Source organism: Ovis canadensis, chromosome 21 (genome assembly GCF_042477335.2).
Source record: "Ovis canadensis isolate MfBH-ARS-UI-01 breed Bighorn chromosome 21, ARS-UI_OviCan_v2, whole genome shotgun sequence".
Lineage (NCBI taxonomy): Eukaryota > Metazoa > Chordata > Mammalia > Artiodactyla > Bovidae > Ovis > Ovis canadensis.
The window spans coordinates 43,389,753-43,412,276 of NC_091265.1; the positions used below are offsets into that span (position 1 = coordinate 43,389,753).

The 22,524-nt window shown below is 38.3% G+C and overlaps 2 protein-coding genes across 2 annotated transcripts; one reads left to right on the forward strand and one right to left on the reverse strand.

Annotated features, from left to right (window-relative positions):
• Positions 1–1,511: 1,511 nt before the first annotated feature.
• Positions 1,512–11,747, reverse strand: LOC138427216 (olfactory receptor 8B8-like). The gene is made up of 2 exons (XM_069566587.1): positions 11,736–11,747; positions 1,512–2,447 (listed from the first exon to the last, which is right to left on the reverse strand). Exons 1-2 carry the CDS (start codon positions 11,745–11,747, stop codon positions 1,512–1,514), a joined length of 948 nt encoding a protein of 315 aa, XP_069422688.1.
• A 6,876-nt stretch (positions 11,748–18,623) lies between these two features.
• Positions 18,624–19,556, forward strand: LOC138427219 (olfactory receptor 8B8-like). Its single transcript, XM_069566591.1, has one exon. It carries the CDS (start codon positions 18,624–18,626, stop codon positions 19,554–19,556), a length of 933 nt encoding a protein of 310 aa, XP_069422692.1.
• The last annotated feature ends 2,968 nt before the right edge of the window (positions 19,557–22,524 follow it).

Genomic DNA, 22,524 nt, shown 5'->3' on the forward strand with positions numbered 1-22,524 from the left:
ATTTCTTTCACATTGTCGTTATTCTTCCAGCTGCAATTTGATGTTTCTGTACCTAAAACTCCATATGAATGTAGCACACAGAAGCCAACAAAACCAGAAATAATCTATTTGTTCAAAAGTCATCTAGTCCTGTTAGTTTAACATTTTAAATCGTAAATAACTTAAGCTTTCATCTTATGTAGAGAAATTCTGTGATCTCAATAGTATCTAGGGTCCTGCGCAAGGAGTGAGTCCATGGGTAAAGTTTTTCTACTCAAATAGAATAAGATAATCAAGAGTGTATAGACTATACTGAAGAATAATTTACTTGACTTGAAGTAAAAATGATAAGAATTTAGTCTACAATTTTTCTTTCTAAAACTGTGTGACTTTAATTAAGTAAATCATTATCCACTCTTGGCTTCACTTTCCCACCCAAACAAAACATGTATTTTGATGACTGGTTATGTGTCAGTTTTACTTGCTGCTGCTGCTAAATCGCTTCAGTTGTGTCGGACTCTGCGACCACGTAGATGGCTGCCCACTAGGCTCCGCCGCCCCTGGGATTCTCCAGGCAAGAACACTGGATTGGGTTGCCATTTCCTTCTCCAATGCATGAAAGTGGAAAGTGAAAAGTCAAAGTCCCTGACTTTCATCCCTGACTCTCAGCGACCCCATGTACTGCAGCCTACCAGGCTCCTCCATCCATGGGATTTTCCAGACAAGAGTACAGAAGTGGGTTGCCATTGCCTTCTCTGTCACTTACAAAGGTGAAAAATAAAGCTCTTTGCTAAAAGAAGCTTACCACTAAAGGTTTACATATGGGAAAGGGATTATCCTTGATACTCTTAGAACCATCAATCTCTGGTATCTCAAGGAGGTATATTATTGCCAAGTGAAATATGGAAAGATAAGTGTAGAAACAATAGCACCCCACTCCAGTACTCTTGCCTGGAAAATCCTATGGACGGAGGAGCCTGGGAGGCTGCAGTCCATGGGGTCACGAAGAGTCGGACACAACTGAGCAACTTCACTTTCAAGAGTAGAAACTGAGTATCTTATTTATCCTTCTTATTGCAAGTTGATAGATTAAAAATAACCCATGTGGTATGTTTCAGTCTAATGTTATGTAATTCATTATTTAGAGGTCATTCTTCTTTTCCCAGTGGAAAAATAATTTCAAAATGATAATGAAAAAAGATAATATATTCACTATTTAATGTTATTACTATGCAAGAAAAAGAGACGATATGTATTTTGAAAACACTAAAAAAAATATATAAAAATGGAAATAAATTATTCAAACAGGACTTAAATTTCTTTAAGATACTAGGTTAAAAAAAGGTAATAAAAAATATGGTAAGAATAAGTCGCATCAGTGGTGTCCAACTCTGTGCGACCCTGTAGACGGAAGCCCACCCGGCTCCTCTGTACCTGGGATTCTCCAGGCAAGAATACTGGAGTGGGTTGCCATTAAATTAAAAACTCAACATCTCATGGTACAAGTTACTTGTGCACACAGACAGTTCTAATTAAAACTGTCTCCTACGCAGAGTTCTTCTCAGAGCAAGTTTAACATCTTTGTTCCTCAAGCTATAGATTAATGGGTTAATCATAGGAACCATATTGGTGTAAAAGACAGAAGAGACTTTCCCCTCATCCATAGACACAGCAGAAGGTGGTTTGAGATACATGAATGCCCCTGATCCAAAGAAGAGGGAAACAGCAATGATGTGCGAACTGCAGGTGCTGAAGGCTTTGGACCTGCCCTCTGTGGAGCTGATGTGGAGGATGTTGGTGAGGATGAGGCCATAAGAGACAAAGATGGTGAGACTGGGCACAATGATATTGATGCCTCCTACGATGAACACTTCCAGCTCACTGACGTAGGTACTTGTGCAGGAGAGCTCAAGCAGAGGGAGGATGTCACAGAAATAATGGTTGATGGTGTTTGCATCACAGAAGGTCAGTCTCAGCATGCATCCAGTGTGAGCCATGGCACCAGAAAATGCCATCAAGTAGGAACCAAGCATAAGGCTGGAACACACTTTAGGGGACATGGCTGTGTTATATAAGAGTGGCTTACAGATGGCCACATAGCGGTCATAGGCCATTGATGTCAGCACATAGCATTCAGAAATGATAAAAAAACAGAAGAAGTAGAGTTGGGTCATGCACCTCATGTAGGAAATAATATTCTTCTTTGATAAGAAGTTAATCAGCATCTTGGGTGTAAATACAGAAGAATAACAGAGGTCTATGAGAGACAAGTTAAAAAGGAAAAAGTACATGGGGGTGTGTAGGTGTGAATTCAGTGCAATTAGGATTATCAATCCCAAATTTCCCAGCACAGTGACCATGTACACTCCTAGGAACAGGAGGAATAGAGGGAGCTGGAGATCTGGCTGGTTGGTTAATCCCAACAGAATGAATTTTGTCACAAAAGAGCGATTTCCAGGAGCCATTCTCTAAGGTGATCTGTGAGCACAGAAGAAAAAGGTTACATAGAGAACAATGACTCAATTTTCACACAGTATCTCCTCTCACAAGTGTGGTGTTTGGGCTGGGGATATCTGAGAGTAACCCAGCCTGGACTCATGGAATTGTCTTACCTACTCTCTCATGGATTGTATTACCATCATCCTGAAACTAAGTGACAGGGAATTTCACTTTTTTGGGTCTTTATAAAATAAGTAAGAAAGAGTATCAAAACTTAGCCTACAGAAGAAAGAAACCACTGCCCTGGGCAGACTTGACTGCTTGGGGAAAAAACAAAGAGTTGATAAAGGAGAGGTTTAGATGAGGATTGACTCATTCTTCCCACATCTCAACATTTCTCCTTTCACTTGGAGTCTCCCCTCACCAGTAAGACTATAGGCAGAGTCTGTAGCAATTAGGTGCTGGCCTTTTTAAAGCAGATTAGACCTGGTGGGGTGAGAACAAAGAAAATTGCTTCTTAACTAAAACTAAATGGCCAGAGTCTATGAGAGGTTAACTCTTCACCCCACATTACAGAGTAAAAGCTGTAACTGTAGATGAGTGAGACTTCCGTCCATGGAGAGGGAACTTACTGACTGATCTAAGGCACCCTTTTAGACCCCTAGTGTCTGAACATTCACTGATCCATGTCTTAAATAGACATTTTTCTAAGTTTTATGTGAGTCTCAAGGTGCTAAGTTGGAAATAAGCTGTGGTATCTTAGATCTTTGGACTTCCATTTCAAACAAGAAGGACATGAATAAATGGAATTCAGAAACTCACCTTCCTTTCTCCAGAAAACCCCAGGGCTTTCTTATCATTGGTTTTACCCTCTGGTCTTAGTAGGGCAATTTCAGGTTCTGAAGCTTTGGTTCCTTTGATTCTTAAGAGAATGCAGCTCACATATATTTTCTGATTTGACTTCAAAATCTTTTAAAAATATAGATCATAATTTCTGTTTATGACTTTCAGTCCACTCAAGCAGCAGAGAAAAATAAACATTCTTCGTATTATTTTTGCCCCTTGGTAAGTCACAGATTTAGTGTGAGTGTAATGCTATAATGCACTCACTTATAAATGTGGCAGAAATTTGTTCAGTCTCTTCCCCAGGGAAACACTCTATGTATAATAGGGACCTGGGGGATTGCATTTGCATCCTGCACCTTAATCTGTCCTTTGTCCCTTAGAGATTCAATAGTTTACTCAAGTTTTCCTTTCACTTAAGGGTTGTCCATTCTCCAAAGAAGAGCCAAATCTCCCATTTTCTGTTCATTTAGATTACAGAAGTAAAGAGGAAGCCCTCGTCTCTTTTTTCCTACAAAAGCAGCTGATTCAAAAACAATTTATGTACCGAATATGTAAGATTCAGAAACTTGTTAAGAGAGTCTTTCACCCAGTTCATGGAAAAAGATATACCAGACCAACAGAGACCAAAAGAAAGCAGGAGTAGCAATACTCATATCAGATAAAATAGACTTTAAAACAAAGGCTGTGAAAAGAGACAAAGAAGACCACTACATAATGATCAAAGGATCAATCCAAGAAGAAGATACAACAATTATAAATATATATGCACTCAACATAGGACCACTGCAATATGTAAGACAAATGCTAACAAGTATGAAAGGGGAAATTAACAATAACACAATAATAGTGGGAGACTTTAATAACCCACTCACACCTTTGGATAGATCAACTAAACAGAAAGTTAACAAGGAAACACAAACTTTAAATGATACAATAGACCAGTTAGGCCTAATTGATATCTATAGGACATTTCACCCCAAAATAACGAATTTCACCTTTGTCTCAAGCGCACACAGAAACTTCTCCAGGATAGATGACATCCTGGGCCATAAATCTAGCCTCGGTAAATTAAAAAAAACTGAGATCATTCCAAGCATCTTTTCTGACCACAGTGCAGTAAGATTAGATCTCAATTACAGGAAAAAAAAAAACTATTAAACATTCCAACATATGAAAGCTGAACAACACGCTGCTGAATAACCAACACATCACAGAAGAAATCAAAAAACAAATCAAAATATGCATGCAAACAAATGAAAATGAAAACACAACAACCCAAAACCTGTGGGACACTATAAAAGCAGTGCTAAGGGGAAGGTTCATAGCAATACAAGCATACCTCAAGAAACAAGAAAAACGTCAAATAACCTAACTCCACACTTAAAGCAACTAGAAAAGGAAGAAATGAAGAAGCCCAGGGTTAGTAGAAGGAAAGAAATCTTAAAAATTAGGGCAGAAATAAATGCAAAAGAAACAAAAGAGACCATAGCAAAAATCAACAAAGCCAAAAGCTGGTTCTTTGAGAGTATAAATAAAACTGACAAACCGTTAGCCAGACTCATCCAGAAATGAGTCGTAGCAAATCAGTGCTGGCGCTGTGCTTACTCGCTCAGTCTTGTCCAGCTCTTTGTGATCCCATGGACTGTAACCTGCCATGCTCCTATGTCCATGGGGATTCTCCAGGCAAGAATATGGGAGGGGGTTGCCATGCCCTCCTCCGGGAGATTTTCCCAACCCAGGGATCGAACCCATGTGTCCTCATTGCAGATAGATTCTTTATCTTCTGATAAACCATGGAAGCCCAAGAACACTGGAGTGGGTAGCTTATCCCTTTTCCAGGGGATCTCTTGACCTAACTGGAACCAGGGTCCCCTGCACTGTAGGTGGATTCTTTACCAGCTGGACTACCAGGGAATACCAATTAACTGGCCTATTAATGACTCACTTATAGGAAAAATGTTCCCTCTGAGATTTTCTAATCCACCAATTCTCTACACAGTCTAGAAAATAACTCTTATTAAGGAGTAAAGGAACAATGGGTCTTCAGGTGAAAGCTTTCTTATAATTTAAACAGTTCTGAAATAACAATTTTCTTCTATATCAGAACTTGAACAGTGCAAAAAACTCAGGTTCATGAATACCCTCACCATTTTTGGTTTCTACACCAAGGTAGAGTTTATAGTGAGACTGTATCTCAGCCTGTTCTATCTACCTCAGTGTGGCCTTTTTCTCACTTTACAAGGTGAAGAAAGTGTTCAGCAAGTTTTCAGGTCTCTTTCAGAGGTGATTCTTTCATATATAGCTGTAGAATCACTGCATTCACGGAGGGAGGTGAGCTCAGGATTTTCCTGTGTCACCATATTGAACCACATTCCCTAAAACTGGGCTTCCCTGATAGCTCAGTTGGTAAAGAATCTGCCTGCAACGCAGGAGATCCCGGTTCAGTTCCTGGGTCAACAAGATCTGCTGGAGAAGTGATAAGCTACCCACTCCAGTATGCTTGGGCTTCCCTTGTGGCTCAGCTGGTAAAGAATCCACCTGCAATACGGGAGACCTGAGTTTGATCCCTGGGTTGGGAAGATCCCCTGGTGAAAGGAAAGGCTACCCAGTCTAGCATTCTGGCCTGAAGAATTCCATGGGCTGTATAGACCATGGGGTTGTGAAGAGTTGGACATGACTGAGCAACTTTCACTTTCACTAAATGTATACAGTCAATTTTTTCTCAATAAAACTGCAAAAGTATGAAAAATTTACTAAATAAGATATTTTATTTTTAAATGACAGAAAATGTATGGCCGTTGGACTTCCCTGGTGGTCCAGTAGTAAAGAATCCACCTGCCAATGCAGGAGACAGGGGTACAATTCTTGATACAGGAAGATTCCACATGTCCTGGTACAACTAAGTCCATTCACCACAACTACTGAGCCCTTGGGCCACAACAACTGAAGCCCATGCTCTAGAGTCCAAGTGAGGCAATTACTGAGTTTGTGAGCCACAACTTGAGAGTAACCCCCACATGCCACAACTAGCCATAGCCCAAATACATGTTTGGAACAACTTAAGTATGGGATTCTATCTCTTCAATTGTAAATTTAATGAAGTCTAAACAGAGATCAAGTGCTCTTAATTGTTAAAATTTAGTATCACATTGATCTGGGCTATTCTGACAACACTTTGAAGGCTTAGTACAATACAAGGTAAAAATAACAATTTTTATATTGGTTGCATGATGAAGTGATAATATTTTGGCTCTATTGAGTTACAGGAAACAGTATTGTAATTAATGTCACATCTTTCTCTTTTATCTTTGTAATTCGGCTAGCAGAAAATTTGAAATCACATGTAAAAGGACTTGAAGTATATTTAAATTGGATATTGCTATAACCACTCTTTTTTATTTTTATTTTTTAATTTGCTTCCAATTTAGGTCACTACAGAGAACTGAAAAGAGGTTTTTGTGCTATACAAGAGGTTCTCATCAGTTATCTATACTATACATAGTAGTGTTTATATGTCAGTCCCAATGTCCTAATTCATGCCACCTCTTCTTTTTTTTTATGTTGCTCAGTTTCCCAGGCTTGTCTCACACTTTGCGACCCCATGGACTACAGTACGCCAGGATTCTCTATACTTCACTATCTCCCAGAGTTTGCTCAAACTCATATCCATTGAGTCGATGATGCCATCCAACCATCTCATCCTCTGTCATCCCCTTGTCATGCCCTCAAATCTTTCCCAACATCAGGTCTTTTCCAATGAGCTCATTCTTTGCATCAGGTGGCCAAAGTATTGAAGCTTCAGCTTCTGCATCAGTCCTTCCAATGAGTTCAGTGCAGTTCAGTCACTCAGTCGTGTCCAACACTTTGTGACCCCATGAACTGCAGAATGCCAGGCCTCCCTATCCATCACCAACTCCCGGAGGTCACTCAACTCACGTCCATCCAGTCAGTGATGCCATCCAGCCATCTCATCCTCGGTCATCCCCTTTTCCTCCTGCCCCCAATCCCTCCCAGCATCAGAGTCTTTTCCAATGAGTCAACTCTTCGCATGAGGTGGCCAAAGTACTGGAGTTTCAGCTTTAGCATCATTCCTTCCAAAGAACACCCAGGGCTGGTCTCCTTTAGAATGGACTGGTTGGATCTCCTTGCAGCCCAAGGGACTCTCAAGAGTCTTCTCCAACACCACAGTTCAAAAGCATCAATTCTTCAGTGCTCAGGTTTCTTCACAATCCAACTCTCACATCCATATATGACCACTGGAAAAACCACAGCCCTGACTAGACGCACCTTTGTTGGCAAAGTCCAATGAGTATTCAGGGTTAATTTCCTTTAGGATTGAGTGGTTGCATGTCCTTTTTGTCCAAGGGACTCTCTGCAACCCCATGAACTATAGCCCACCAGGCTCCTATGTCCACGGGAATTCTCCAGGCAAGAATACTGGAGTAGGTAGCCACTCCCTTCACCAGGGGATCTTTCTGACCCAGGGATCAAACCCAGGTCCTCCATGTTATAGGATGATTCCTTACCTATCTGAACCACCAAGGAAGCCTCTTCCCTTCTTAGTACCCATAAGTTTGTTCTCTACATCTGTGACTTTATTTCTGCTCTACCATTTTAACTAATTTCAGTTAATCTCTACCATTTTTTAGGATGTAATTTAGGAACTTTCTGGTCTGTGATTCAGAGGACCATCTTTGTTATAACTAGAAAACCATGAGTCTCTTTCAATTCTGGTTTCCTCGGTGTGTATGCTCAGCAGTGGGATTGCTGAGTCATAAGGCAGTTCTATTTCCAGTTTTTTAAGGAATCTCCACGCTGTTCTCCATAGTGGCTGTACTAGTGTTCATCCCCACCAACAGTGTAAGAGGGTTCCCTTTTCTCCATACCCTCTCCAGCATTTATTGCTTGTAGACTTTTGGATCACAGCTATTCTGACTGGTGTGAAATGGTACCTCATTGTGGTTTTGATTTGCACTTCTCTGATAATGAGTGATGTTGAGCATCTTTTCATGTGTTTGTTAGCCATGTGTATGTCTTCTTTGGAGAAATAAGAAATGAATCACCAGTCTAGGTTCGATGCAGGGTGCAGGATGCTTGGGGCTGGTATACTGGGATGACCTGGAGGGATGGTGTCGGGGAGGGGAGGTGGGAGGGGGTTCGGGATTGGGAACACGTGTACACCCATGGCGGATTCATGCTGATGTGTGGCAAAACCAATACAATATTGTAAAGTAAAAAAATAATAATAATAAAAGGTGGGAAAAAAAACCTAGAAAATCAGAGCTTTCAGCTCTGTTTATTACATAAGTTTAGTCACATTCTGTAGTTTGCCTGATGGACTCTCAGTTGTGAAAATCTCAAGTTTCCCTTGTTACTTTTTGGCTCCATCCACGTACATTAAAAAAGCAAAACCAACTAAGAATAACTATGCTGTGCAAGCAAAATACCCTGACTTGATTTCCCTCTTTTATTTTTTTATTTTTTTTAGCTTTTTATTTTTTTAATTTTAATATCTTTAATTCTTACATGCGTTCCCAAACATGAACCCCCCTCCCACCTCCCTCCCCATAACATCTCTCTGAGTCATCCCCATCCACCAGTCCCAAGCATGCTGCATCCTGCATCAGACATAGACTGGCGATTCAAATCTTACATGATAGTATACATGTTAGAATGTCATTCTCCCAAATCATCCCACCCTCTCCCTCTCCCTCTGAGTCCAAAGGTCCGTTATACACATCTGTGTCTCTTTCCCTGTCTTGCACACAAGGTCGTCATTGCCATCTTCCTAAATTCCATATATATGTGTTAGTATACTGTATTGGTGTTTTACTTTCTGGCTTACTTCACTCTGTATAATCAGCTCCAGTTTCATCCATCTCATCAGGACTGATTCAAATGAATTCTTTTTAATGGCTGAGTAATAGTCCATAGTGTATATGTACCACAGCTTTCTTATCCATTCATCTGCTGATGGACATCTAGGTTGTTTCCATGTCCTGGCTATTATAAACAGTGCTGCGATGAACATTGGGGTACAAGTGTCTCTTTCAATTCTGGTTTCCTCGGTGTGTATGCCCAGCAATGGGATTGCTGGGTCATAAGGTAGTTCTATTTGCAATTTTTTAAGGAATCTCCACACTGTTCTCCATAGTGGCTGTACTAGTTTGCATTCCCACCAACAGTGTAGGAGGGTTCCCTTTTCTCCACACCCTCTCCAGCATTTATTGCTTGCAGACTTTTGGATCGCAGCCATTCTGACTGGTGTGAACTGGTACCTCATTGTGGTTTTGATTTGCATTTCTCTAATAATGAGTGATGTTGAGCATCTTTTCATGTGCTAGTTAGCCATCCGTATGTCTTCTTTGGAGAAATGTCTATTTAGTTCTTTGGCCCATTTTTTGATTGGGTCGTTTATTTTTCTGGAATTGAGCTGCATAAGTTGCTTGTATATTTTTGAGATTAGTTGTTTGTCAGTTGCTTCATTTGCTATTATTTTCTCCCATTCAGAAGGCTGTCTTTTCACCTTGCTTATATTTTCCTTTGTTGTGCAGAAGCTTTTAATTTTAACTAGATCCCATTTGTTTATTTTTGCTTTTATTTCCAGAATTCTGGGAGGTGGATCATAGAGGATCCTGCTGTGATTCATGTCTGAGAGTGTTTTGCCTATGTTCTCCTCTAGGAGTTTTATAGTTTCTGATCTTACATTTAGATCTTTAATCCATTTTGAGTTTATTTTTGTGTGCGGTGTTAGAAAGTGATCTAGTTTCATTCTTTTACAAGTGGTTGACCAGTTTTCCCAGCACCACTTGTTAAAGAGATTGTCTTTACTCCATTGTATATTCTTGCCTCCTTTGTCAAAGATAAGGTGTCCATATGTGTGTGGATTTATCTCTGGGCTTACTATTTTGTTCCATTGATCTATATGTCTGTCTTTGTGCCAGTACCATACTGTCTTGATGACTGTGGCTTTGTAGCAGAGCCTGAAGTCAGGCAAGTTGATTCCTCCAGTTCCATTCTTCTTTCTCAAGATTGCTTTGGCTATTCGAGGTTTTTTGTATTTCCATACAAATCTTGAAATTATTTGTTCTAGTTCTGTGAAAAATGTGGCTGGTAGCTTGATAGGGATTGCATTGAATTTGTAAATTGCTTTGGGTAGTATACTCATTTTCACTATATTGATTCTTCCGATCCATGAACATGGTATATTTCTCCACCTATTAGTGTCCTCTTTGATTTCTTTCATCAGTGTTTTATAGCTTTCTATATATAGGTCTTTAGTTTCTTTAGGTAGATATATTCCTAAGTATTTTATTCTTTTCATTGCAATGGTGAATGGAATTGTTTCCTTAATTTCTTTTTCTACTTTCTCATTATTTGTGTATAGGAATGCAAGGGATTTCTGCGTGTTGATTTTATATCCTGCAACTTTACTATATTCATTGATGAGCTCTAGTAATTTTCTGGTGGAGTCTTTAGGGTTTTCCATGTAGAGGATCATGTCATCTGCAAACAGTGAGAGTTTTACTTCTTCTTTTCCAATTTGGATTCCTTTTATTTCTTTTTCTGCTCTGATTGCTGTGGACAAAACTTTGAGAACTATGTTGAATAAAAAAAAATCGAAATCATTCCAAGCATCTTTTCTGACCATAATGCATTAAGATTAGATCTCAATTACAGGAGAAAAATTATTAAAAATTCCAACATATGGAGGTTGAACAACACACTTCTGAATAACCAACAAATCACAGAAGAAATCAAAAAAGAAATCAAAATATGCATAGAAACTAATGAAAATGAAAACACAACAACCCAAAACCTGTGGGACACTATGAAAGCAGTGCTAAGAGGAAAGTTCATAGCAATACAGGCATACCTCAAGAAACAAGAAAAAAGTCAAATAAATAACCTAACTCTACAACTAAAGCAACTAGAAAAGGAAGAGTTGGAGAACCCCAGAGTTAGTAGAAGGAAAGAAATCTTAAAAATTAGGGCAGAAATAAATGCAAAAGAAACTAAAGAGACCATAGCAAAAATCAACAAAGCCAAAAGCTGGTTCTTTGAAAGGATAAATAAAATTGACAAACCATTAGCCAGACTCATCAAGAAGCAAAGAGAGAAAAATCAAATCAATAAAATTAGAAATGAAAATGAGAGATCACAACAGACAACACAAATACAAAGGATCATAAGAGACTACTATCAGCAGTTGTATGCCAATAAAATGGACAACGTGGTAGAAATGGACAAATTCTTAGAAAAGTACAATTTTCCAAAACTGAACCAGGAAGAAATAGAAAATCTTAACAGGCCCATCACAAGCACGGAAATTGAAACTGTAATCAGAAATCTTCCAGCAAACAAAACCCCAGGTCCAGACGGCTTCACAGCTGAATTCTACCAAGAATTTCGAGAAGAGCTAACACCTATCCTACTCAAACTCTTCCAGAAAATAGCAGAGGAAAGTAAACTTCCAAACTCATTCTATGAGGCCACCATCACCCTAATTCCAAAACCTGACAAAGATGTCACAAAAAAAGAAAACTACAGGCCAATATCACTGATGAACATAGATGCAAAAATCCTCAACAAAATTCTAGCAATCAGAATCCAACAACACATTAAAAAGAGCATACACCATGACCAAGTGGGCTTTATCCCAGGGATGCAAGGATTCTTCAATATCCGCAAATCAATCAATGTAATTCACCACATTAACAAATTGAAAAATAAAAACCATATGATTATCTCAATAGATGCAGAGAAGGCCTTTGACAAAATTCAACATCCATTTATGACAAAAACTCTCCAGAAAGCAGGAATAGAAGGAACATACCTCAACATAATAAAAGCTATAAATGACAAACCCACAGCAAACATTATCCTCAATGGTGAAAAACTGAAAGCATTTCCCCTAAAGTCAGGAACAAGACAAGGGTGTCCACTTTCACCGCTACTATTCAACATAGTTCTGGAAGTTTTGGCCACAGCAATCAGAGCAGAAAAAGAAATAAAAGGAATCCAAACTGGAAAAGAAGAAGTAAAACTCTCACTGTTTGCAGATGACATGATCCTCTACATGGAAAACCCTAAAGACTCCACCAGAAAATTACTAGAGCTCATCAATGAATATAGTAAAGTTGCAGGATATAAAATCAACACACAGAAATCCCTTGCATTCCTATACACGAATAATGAGAAAGTAGAAAAAGAAATTAAGGAAACAATTCCATTCACCATTGCAACGAAAAGAATAAAATACTTAGGAATATATCTACCTAAAGAAACTAAAGACCTATATATAGAAAACTATAAAACACTGATGAAAGAAATCAAAGAGGACACTAATAGGTGGAGAAATATACCATGTTCATGGATCGGAAGAATCAATATAGTGAAAATGAGTATACTACCCAAAGCAATTTACAAATTCAATGCAATCCCTATCAAGCTACCAGCCACATTTTTCACAGAACTAGAACAAATAATTTCAAGATTTGTATGGAAATACAAAAAACCTCGAATAGCCAAAGCAATCTTGAGAAAGAAGAATGGAACTGGAGGAATCAACTTGCCTGACTTCAGGCTCTGCTACAAAGCCACAGTCATCAAGACAGTATGGTACTGGCACAAAGACAGACATATAGATCAATGGAACAAAATAGAAAGCCCAGAGATAAATCCACACACATATGGACACCTTATCTTTGACAAAGGAGGCAAGAATATACAATGGAGTAAAGACAATCTCTTTAACAAGTGGTGCTGGGAAAACTGGTCAACCACTTGTAAAAGAATGAAACTAGATCACTTTCTAACATCACACACAAAAATAAACTCAAAATGGATCAAAGATCTAAATGTAAGACCAGAAACTATAAAACTCCTAGAGGAGAACATAGGCAAAACACTCTCAGACATGAATCACAGCAGGATCCTCTATGATCCACCTCCCAGAATGCTGGAAATAAAAGCAAAAATAAACAAATGGGATCTAGTTAAAATTAAAAGCTTCTGCACAACAAAGGAAAATATAAGCAAGGTAAAAAGACAGCCTTCTGAATGGGAGAAAATAATAGCAAATGAAGCAACTGACAAACAACTAATCTCAAAAATATACAAGCAACTTATGCAGCTCAATTCCAGAAAAATAAACGACCCAATCAAAAAATGGGCCAAAGAACTAAATAGACATTTCTCCAAAGAAGACATACGGATGGCTAACAAGCACATGAAAAGATGCTCAACATCACTCATTATTAGAGAAATGCAAATCAAAACCACAATGAGGTACCACTTCACACCAGTCAGAATGGCTGCGATCCAAAAGTCTGCAAGCAATAAATGCTGGAGCGGGTGTGGAGAAAAGGGAACCCTCCTACACTGTTGGTGGGAATGCAAACTAGTACAGCCACTATGGAGAACAGTGTGGAGATTCCTTAAAAAATTGCAAATAGAACTACCTTATGACCCAGCAATCCCATTGCTGGGCATACACACCGAGGAAACCAGAATTGAAAGAGACACTTGTACCCCAATGTTCATCGCAGCACTGTTTATAATAGCCAGGACATGGAAACAACCTAGATGTCCATCAGCAGATGAATGGATAAGAAAGCTGTGGTACATATACACTATGGACTATTACTCAGCCATTAAAAAGAATTCATTTGAATCAGTTCTGATGAGATGGATGAAACTGGAGCCAATTATACAGAGTGAAGTAAGCCAGAAAGTAAAACACCAATACAGTATACTAACACATATATATGGAATTTAGGAAGATGGCAATGATGACCCTGTATGCAAGACAGGAAAAAAATCACAGATGTGTATAACGGACTTTTGGACTCAGAGGGAGAGGGAGAGGGTGGGATGATTTGGGAGAATGGCATTCTAACTTGTTATACTATCATGTAAGAATTGAATCGCCAGTCTATGTCTGACGCAGGATACAGCATGCTTGGGGCTGGTGCATGGGGATGACCCAGTGAGATGTTATGGGGCGGGAGGTGGGAGGGGGGTTCATGTTTGGGAACGCATGTAAGAATTAAAGGTTTTAAAATTTAAAAAATAAACTAAAATAAAAAATTAAAATTAAAAAAAATAAAAAGTGATCTCATACTAAAAAAAAAAAAAATTTACCATAGACTATTTTTTTTAAAAAAAGACAAAGCAAAAAAAAAAAAAAAACTGACAGACAAACTAACCAGTTATGCTGAATTTTAAAATAACTGAATAGTGAATGGAGACTAGGAATGTGGCAAATGGTGAATATCATCAAAGGTATCTTAGAAAATATTTAAATTCTCACTTGATACATTGAGTTGAGGGTTTTTAGAGTTGCTTTTTTAAACCTTTCTTCTCCATAATGATAATAATTCAGGATCCTTTCCAGAAGTCATGGTCACAACTTGGTTCATTCATACAATATATTTTTTAAAATTTCTTTAATTTCTCATTGCCATACCAACTGCAGTTCAAGGTTTTCATACCTGAATATCCAAATGGAAATAGCATAAGGGAGCCAACAAGGGGTGTTATTTAGTAATTTCCAGTTCTCTAGTCCTGTGGGTTTAGTTTATTTTTTATTTTAATTCAAGTAAATTATGCTTTTATCATCCAAATAGATTATGTGACCTCTACAAAATATCTAGGGCCTCCCAGAATGGAGAAAGCAATAAGTAAGGGCTTCCATTATCTACCATTCTTTCTTCTAAATTCATTTTTCTTAAATTGAGTTCCAGTTATCCCTAGCTATTTTATCTCCTGGGGCTTCCCAGGTGGCTCAGTGGTAAAGAATCTGCCTGTCAATGCAGGAGACAAAGGCTCAATCCCCAGGTTGGAAGATCCCCTGAAGAAGGAAGTGGCTACCCACACCAGTATTTTTTTTTTTTACTTTATTTCATTTTACAATACTGTATTGGTTTTGCCATACATCAACATGAATCCACCAAGGATGTACACATGTTCCCAATCCTGAACCTCCCTCCCCCCTCCCTCTCATACCATCTCTCTGGGTCATCCCAATGCACCAGCCCCAAGCATCCTGTATCCTGCATCGAACCTAGACTGGCAATTCATTTCTTATATGATATTATACATGTTTCAATGCCATTCTCCCAAATCATCCCACCCTCGCCCTCTCCCACAGAGTCCAAAAGACTGTTCTATACATCTGTGTCTCTTTTGCTGTCTCACATACAGGGTTATCGTTACCATCTTTCTAAATTCCATATATATGTGTTAGTGTACTGTATTGGTGTTTTTCTTTCTGGCTTACTTCACTCTGTATAATTGGCTCCAGTTTCATCCACCTCATTAGAACGGATTCAAATGTATTCTTTTTAATGGCTGAGTAATAGTCCATAGTGTATATGTACCACAGCTTTCTTATCCATTCATCTGCTGATGGACATCTAGGTTGCTTCTATGTCTTGGCTATGATAAAGAGTGCTGCGATGAACATTGGAGTACACGTGTCTCTTTCATTTCTGGAAAATCCCATGGACAGAGGTGCCTGGCAGGCTAGAGTCCATCAGCTCAGAGAGTTGAATGTGACTTAAGCTACTAAACAACAATTTTATCTCTTGAAGAGCTGTTCTCTCTCTACCTGCTTCCCCAAACATGACTATAATTTTTCCATCTTCATTTCCAAACACTACCAATGTATGGACATTGTACATTATAATTTTACCAAGGCTTTATGGACACTGGAATGTATTTATGATACTCAATGGGATATAAATTCAGACTGAAACTGTATCATGAACACTCCCACGGGGAACTTCTTATTTTCTGCCCATGTGTCTCTCTGAGTCTTGACATATTGCATGATTTAGGCTCCTTTTTTCCCACATGTACTGTTCCTGAATTTCAGATAGTTGCAAACTTTTTTTCAAGTCTTTACTTTTTTTTTTTTCCAGAAAAAGTAACTTCCTTGTTTGACCAATCTGCTCCCCAATATATTAACCCCAAAGTGTTCCTAGGTCCCAACAAAAAGAAAAATCAAACTATTTTTCAACAAACTAATTTTAAAAAGTGATAACCACACTGAGGGAAATTCTTTTATCATCTTGGGACAAGGCAGAGTCACCTTTGAAATTAGCAGTGTTTTCTCATATTCCACCATTACTGAAATAAAAGTAATAGAAAAAAGTAACAGCAAAATAGATTACAAAGTAGCAAACTTGAAACCAGGTTTTCTTTGTAAAGTTGGGTGACTTAAGTAAGACTGTGTGGATCACAATAAACTGTGGAAAATTCTGAAAGAGATGGGAATACCAGACCATTTGACCTGCCTCTTGTGAAACCTATATACAGCTCAGGAAGCAACAGTTAGAACTGGATATGTTCTGAATCCTGAACCCCCCCTCCCACCTCCTCCCCACCCCCACACACCCGTGGAGGATTCATGTTGATGTGTGGCAAAACCAATACAATATTTTAAAGTAAAAAATAATAATAATTTTTTTAATTTTTATTTTTACTTTATTTTACTTTACAATACTGTAGACACATGGGCAGAAAATAAGAAGTTCCCCGTGGGAACTTATTTTGGGGTGAAATGTCCTATAGATATCAATTAGGCTTAACTGGTCTATTGTATCATTTAAAGTTTGTGTTTCCTTGTTAACTTTCTGTTTAGTTGATCTATCCAAAGGTGTGAGTGGGTTATTAAAGTCTCCCACTATTATTGTGTTATTGTTAATTTCCCCTTTCATACTTGTTAGCATTTGTCTTACATATTGCAGTAGGTCCTATGTTGAGTGCATATATATTTATAATTGTTGTATCTTCTTCTTGGATTGATCCTTTGATCATTATGTAGTGGTCTTCTTTGTCTCTTTTCACAGCCTTTGTTTTAAAGTCTATTTTATCTGATATGAGTATTGCTACTCCTGCTTTCTTTTGGTCTCTGTTGGTCTGGTATATCTTTTTCCATGAACTGGGTGAAAGACTCTCTTAACAAGTTTCTGAATCTTACATATTCGGTACATAAATTGTTTTTGAATCAGCTGCTTTTGTAGGAAAAAAGAGACGAGGGCTTCCTCTTTACTTCTGTAATCTAAATGAACAGAAAATGGGAGATTTGGCTCTTCTTTGGAGAATGGACAACCCTTAAGTGAAAGGAAAACTTGAGTAAACTATTGAATCTCTAAGGGACAAAGGACAGATTAAGGTGCAGGATGCAAAGGCAATCCCCCCAGGTCCCTATTATACATAGAGTGTTTCCCTGGGGAAGAGACTGAACAAATTTCTGCCACATTTATAAGTGAGTGCATTATAGCATTACACTCACACTAAATCTGTGACTTACCAAGGGGCAAAAATAATACGAAGAATGTTTATTTTTCTCTGCTGCTTGAGTGGACTGAAAGTCATAAACAGAAATTATGATCTATATTTTTAAAAGATTTTGAAGTCAAATCAGAAAATATATGTGAGCTGCATTCTCTTAAGAATCAAAGGAACCAAAGCTTCAGAACCTGAAATTGCCCTACTAAGACCAGAGGGTAAAACCAATGATAAGAAAGCCCTGGGGTTTTCTGGAGAAAGGAAGGTGAGTTTCTGAATTCCATTTATTCATGTCCTTCTTGTTTGAAATGGAAGTTCAAAGATCTAAGATACCACAGCTTATTTCCAACTTAGCACCTTGAGACTCACATAAAACTTAGAAAAATGTCTATTTAAGACATGGATCAGTGAATGCTCAAACACTAGGGGTCTAAAAGAGTGCCTTAGATCAGTCAGTAAGTTCCCTCTCCATGGACGGAAGTCTCACTCATCTACAGTTACAGCTTTTACTCTGTAATGTGGGGTGAAGAGTTAACCTCTCATAGACTCTGGCCATTTAGTTTTAGTTAAGAAGCAATTTTCTTTGTTCTCACCCCACCAGGTCTAATCTGCTTTAAAAAGGCCAGCACCTAATTGCTACAGACTCTGCCTATAGTCTTACTGGTGAGGGGAGACTCCAAGTGAAAGGAGAAATGTTGAGATGTGGGAAGAATGAGTCAATCCTCATCTAAACCTCTCCTTTATCAACTCTTTGTTTTTTCCCCAAGCAGTCAAGTCTGCCCAGGGCAGTGGTTTCTTTCTTCTGTAGGCTAAGTTTTGATACTCTTTCTTACTTATTTTATAAAGACCCAAAAAAGTGAAATTCCCTGTCACTTAGTTTCAGGATGATGGTAATACAATCCATGAGAGAGTAGGTAAGACAATTCCATGAGTCCAGGCTGGGTTACTCTCAGATATCCCCAGCCCAAACACCACACTTGTGAGAGGAGATACTGTGTGAAAATTGAGTCATTGTTCTCTATGTAACCTTTTTCTTCTGTGCTCACAGATCACCTTAGAGAATGGCTCCTGGAAATGGCTCTTTTGTGACAAAATTCATTCTGTTGGGATTAACCAACCAGCCAGATCTCCAGCTCCCTCTATTCCTCCTGTTCCTAGGAGTGTACATGGTCACTGTGCTGGGAAATTTGGGATTGATAATCCTAATTGCACTGAATTCACACCTACACACCCCCATGTACTTTTTCCTTTTTAACTTGTCTCTCATAGACCTCTGTTATTCTTCTGTATTTACACCCAAGATGCTGATTAACTTCTTATCAAAGAAGAATATTATTTCCTACATGAGGTGCATGACCCAACTCTACTTCTTCTGTTTTTTTATCATTTCTGAATGCTATGTGCTGACATCAATGGCCTATGACCGCTATGTGGCCATCTGTAAGCCACTCTTATATAACACAGCCATGTCCCCTAAAGTGTGTTCCAGCCTTATGCTTGGTTCCTACTTGATGGCATTTTCTGGTGCCATGGCTCACACTGGATGCATGCTGAGACTGACCTTCTGTGATGCAAACACCATCAACCATTATTTCTGTGACATCCTCCCTCTGCTTGAGCTCTCCTGCACAAGTACCTATATCAATGAATTGGAAATGTTCATCGTGGTGGGCATCAATATCATTGTGCCCAGTCTCACCATCTTTGTCTCTTATGGTCTCATCCTCACCAACATCCTCCACATCAGCTCCACAGAGGGCAGGTCCAAAGCCTTCAACACCTGCAGTTCGCACATCATTGCTGTTTCTCTCTTCTTTGGATCAGGGGCATTCATGTATCTCAAACCACCTTCTGCTGTGTCTATGGATGAGGGGAAAATCTCTTCTGTCTTTTACACCAATATGGTTCCTATGATTAACCCATTAATCTATAGCTTGAGGAACAAAGATGTTAAACTTGCTCTGAGAAGAACTCTGAGTAGGAGACAGTTTTAATTAGAACTGTCTGTGTGCACAAGTAACTTGTACCATGAGATGTTGAGTTTTTAATTTTAATGGCAACCTTCTTACCATATTTTTATTACCTTTTTTTAACCTAGTATCTTAAATTTGTCTTGTTTGAATAATTTATTTCCATTTTTATATATTTTTCTTAGTGTTTTCAAAATACATATCTCTTTTTCTCATTTAGTAATAACATTAAATAGTGAATATATTATCTTTTTTCATTATCATTTTGAAATTATTTTTCCAGTGGGAAAAGAAGAATGACCTCCAAATAATGAATTACATAACATTAGACTGAAACATACCACATGGGTTATTTTTAATCTATCAAATTGCAATAAAAAGGATAAATAAGATACCCTGTTTCTACTCTTATCTTTCCATATTTCACTTGGCAATAATATACCTTCTTGAGACACCAGAGATTGCTGGTTCTAAGAGTATCAAGGATAATCCCTTTTCCATATGTAACCCTTTAGTGGTAAGCTTCTTTTAGCAAAGAGCTTTATTTTTCACCTTTGTAAGTGACAGAGAAGGCAATGCAACCCACTCCAGTACTCTTGTCTGGAAAATCATATGCATGGAAGAGCCTGGTAGGTTGCAGTCCATGGGGTCACTCAGAGTCGGGGATGAAAGTCGGGGACTTTCACTTTTCACTTTCCACTTTCATGCATTGGAGAAGGAAATGGCAACCCAATCCAGTGTTCTTGCCTGGAGAATCCCAGGGGCGGCGGAGCCTGGTGGGCTGCCATCTACAGGGTCTCACAGAGTCGGACACGACTGAACCGATTTAGCAGCAGCAGTAGCAGCAGCAAGTAAAACTGACACATAACCAGTCATCAAAATACATGAGTGAAGCCAAGAGTGGATAATGATTTACTTAAAGTCACACAGCTTTAGAAAGAAAAATTGTAGACTAAATTCTTAACACATTGACTTCAAGTCAAGTAAATTATTCTTCAGTATACTCTATACACTCTTGATTATGTTATTCTGTTTGAGTAGAAAAACTTTTACCCATGGACTCACTCCTTGTGCAGGACCCTAGATACTACTGAGATCACAGAATTTCTCTATATAAGATGAAAGCTTAAGTTATTTATGATTTAAAATGTTAAACCAACAGGACTAGATGACTTTTGGAAAAGTAGATTATTTCTGGTTTTGTTGGCTCTGTGTGCTACATTCATATGGAGTTTTAGGTACAGAAACATCAAATTGCAGCTGGAAGAATAATGACAAAGTGAAAGAAATATTTGGAGAATAAAGCAAGTTATGACTTGAATGTTGGATTATTTTTTGAAAGCAAAAATGTGCTACTTTAAAAATCCTCAGTAGGCTGTATTAGTGACATCATAATCATTTTCTAAGATATGTTGAACAATATTCATTAGTTAACATGTCATAATCTCCAGTCAGTATTTATGTATTTTGAAATTTGGCAAAACTGATTTTTGACTTGTTTTTGTTTGAGATGTTCAGCATAACTTAAACCTTGGCTGATATTTTTAGGTGACCACTCATATTTCATCTCCCGATTGCAATATGAACATGATGGATTTTTCCTTAACAAGTTCTATTTACATAATATTGTTGATCTTGGTTAGAAATTTGTTTTTTTGTTTAAACTCATGTTTCCCTCTATAAACTTTTTTTTTTTGATTGGAAAGAATTGCATCTAAACAAGTGAAATTAACTGGGTCATTTAGAAACCTATAGAATATAGCTGCATGTTCTCTATTATATATTTTATAACAATTTGAGTATCCCTAGGAGTGGATTAAGCCTGGCACTAATCTTTCATTTCATGACCCTCAAAATTAGAATGAAATCTGTTTATTTACATAAAAGAACTACTCTTTAAAATGAGTAATTTATATCTTTGGCTAATTTGAAAAAATGTAAGTAACTTAAAATACAATTTGTAATAATTACCTGTAGTAACATTGTACATGCGTTCCCAAACATGAACCCCCCTCCAACAGACTGGTTCCAAATAGGAAAAGGAGTACGTCAAGGCTGTATATTGTCACCCTGCTTATTTAACTTCTATGCAGAGTACATCATGAGAAATGGTGGGCTGGAAGAAGCACAAACTAGAATCAAGATTGCTGGGAGAAATATCAATAACCTTAGATATGCAGATGACACCACCCTTATGGCAGAAAGTGAAGAGGAACTAAAAAGCCTCTTGATGAAAGTGAAAGAGGAGAGTGAAAAGTTGGCTTCAAGCTCAACATTCAGAAAATGAAGATCATGGCATCTGGTCCCATTGCTTCATGGGAAATAGATGGGGAAACAGTGGAAACAGTGTCAGACTGTATTTTGGGGGCTCCAAAATCACTGAAGATGGTGACTGCAGCCATGGAATTAAAAGACCCTTACTCCTTGGAAGAAAAGTTATGACCAACATAGATAGTATATTCAAAAGCAGAGACATTACTTTGCCAACCAAGGTCCGTCTAGTCAAGGCTATGGTTTCTCCAGTGGTCATGTATGGATGTGAGAGTTGGACTGTGAAGAAAGCTGAGCGCCAAAGAATTGATGCTTTTGAACTGTGATGTTGGAGAAGACTCTTGAGAGTCCCTTGGACTGCAAGGAAATCCAACCAGTCCATTCTAAAGAGATTATGTATGGCAAAACCAATACAATATTGTAAAGAAATTAGCCTCCAATTAAAATAAATAAATTTAAATTAAAAAAATAAAGGAGATCAGGCCTGGGTGTTCTTTGGAAGGAATGATATTAAAGCTGAAACTCCAGTACTTCGGCCACCTCATGCAAAGAGTTGACTCATCAGAAAAGACTCTGATGCTGGGAGGGATTGGGGGCAGGAGGAGAAGGGGACGACCAAGGATGAGATGGCTGGATGGCATCACTGACTCAATGGACGTGAGTTGAGTGAACTCTGGGAGTTGGTGATGGACAGGAAGGCCTGGTGTGCTGCGATTCATGG

What these genes read in the sequence shown, in the direction of transcription:
- LOC138427219 (XM_069566591.1), top strand. Translation starts at nt 18,624, where the DNA reads ATGGCTCCTGGAAATGGCTCTTTTGTGACAAAATTCATTCTGTTGGGA.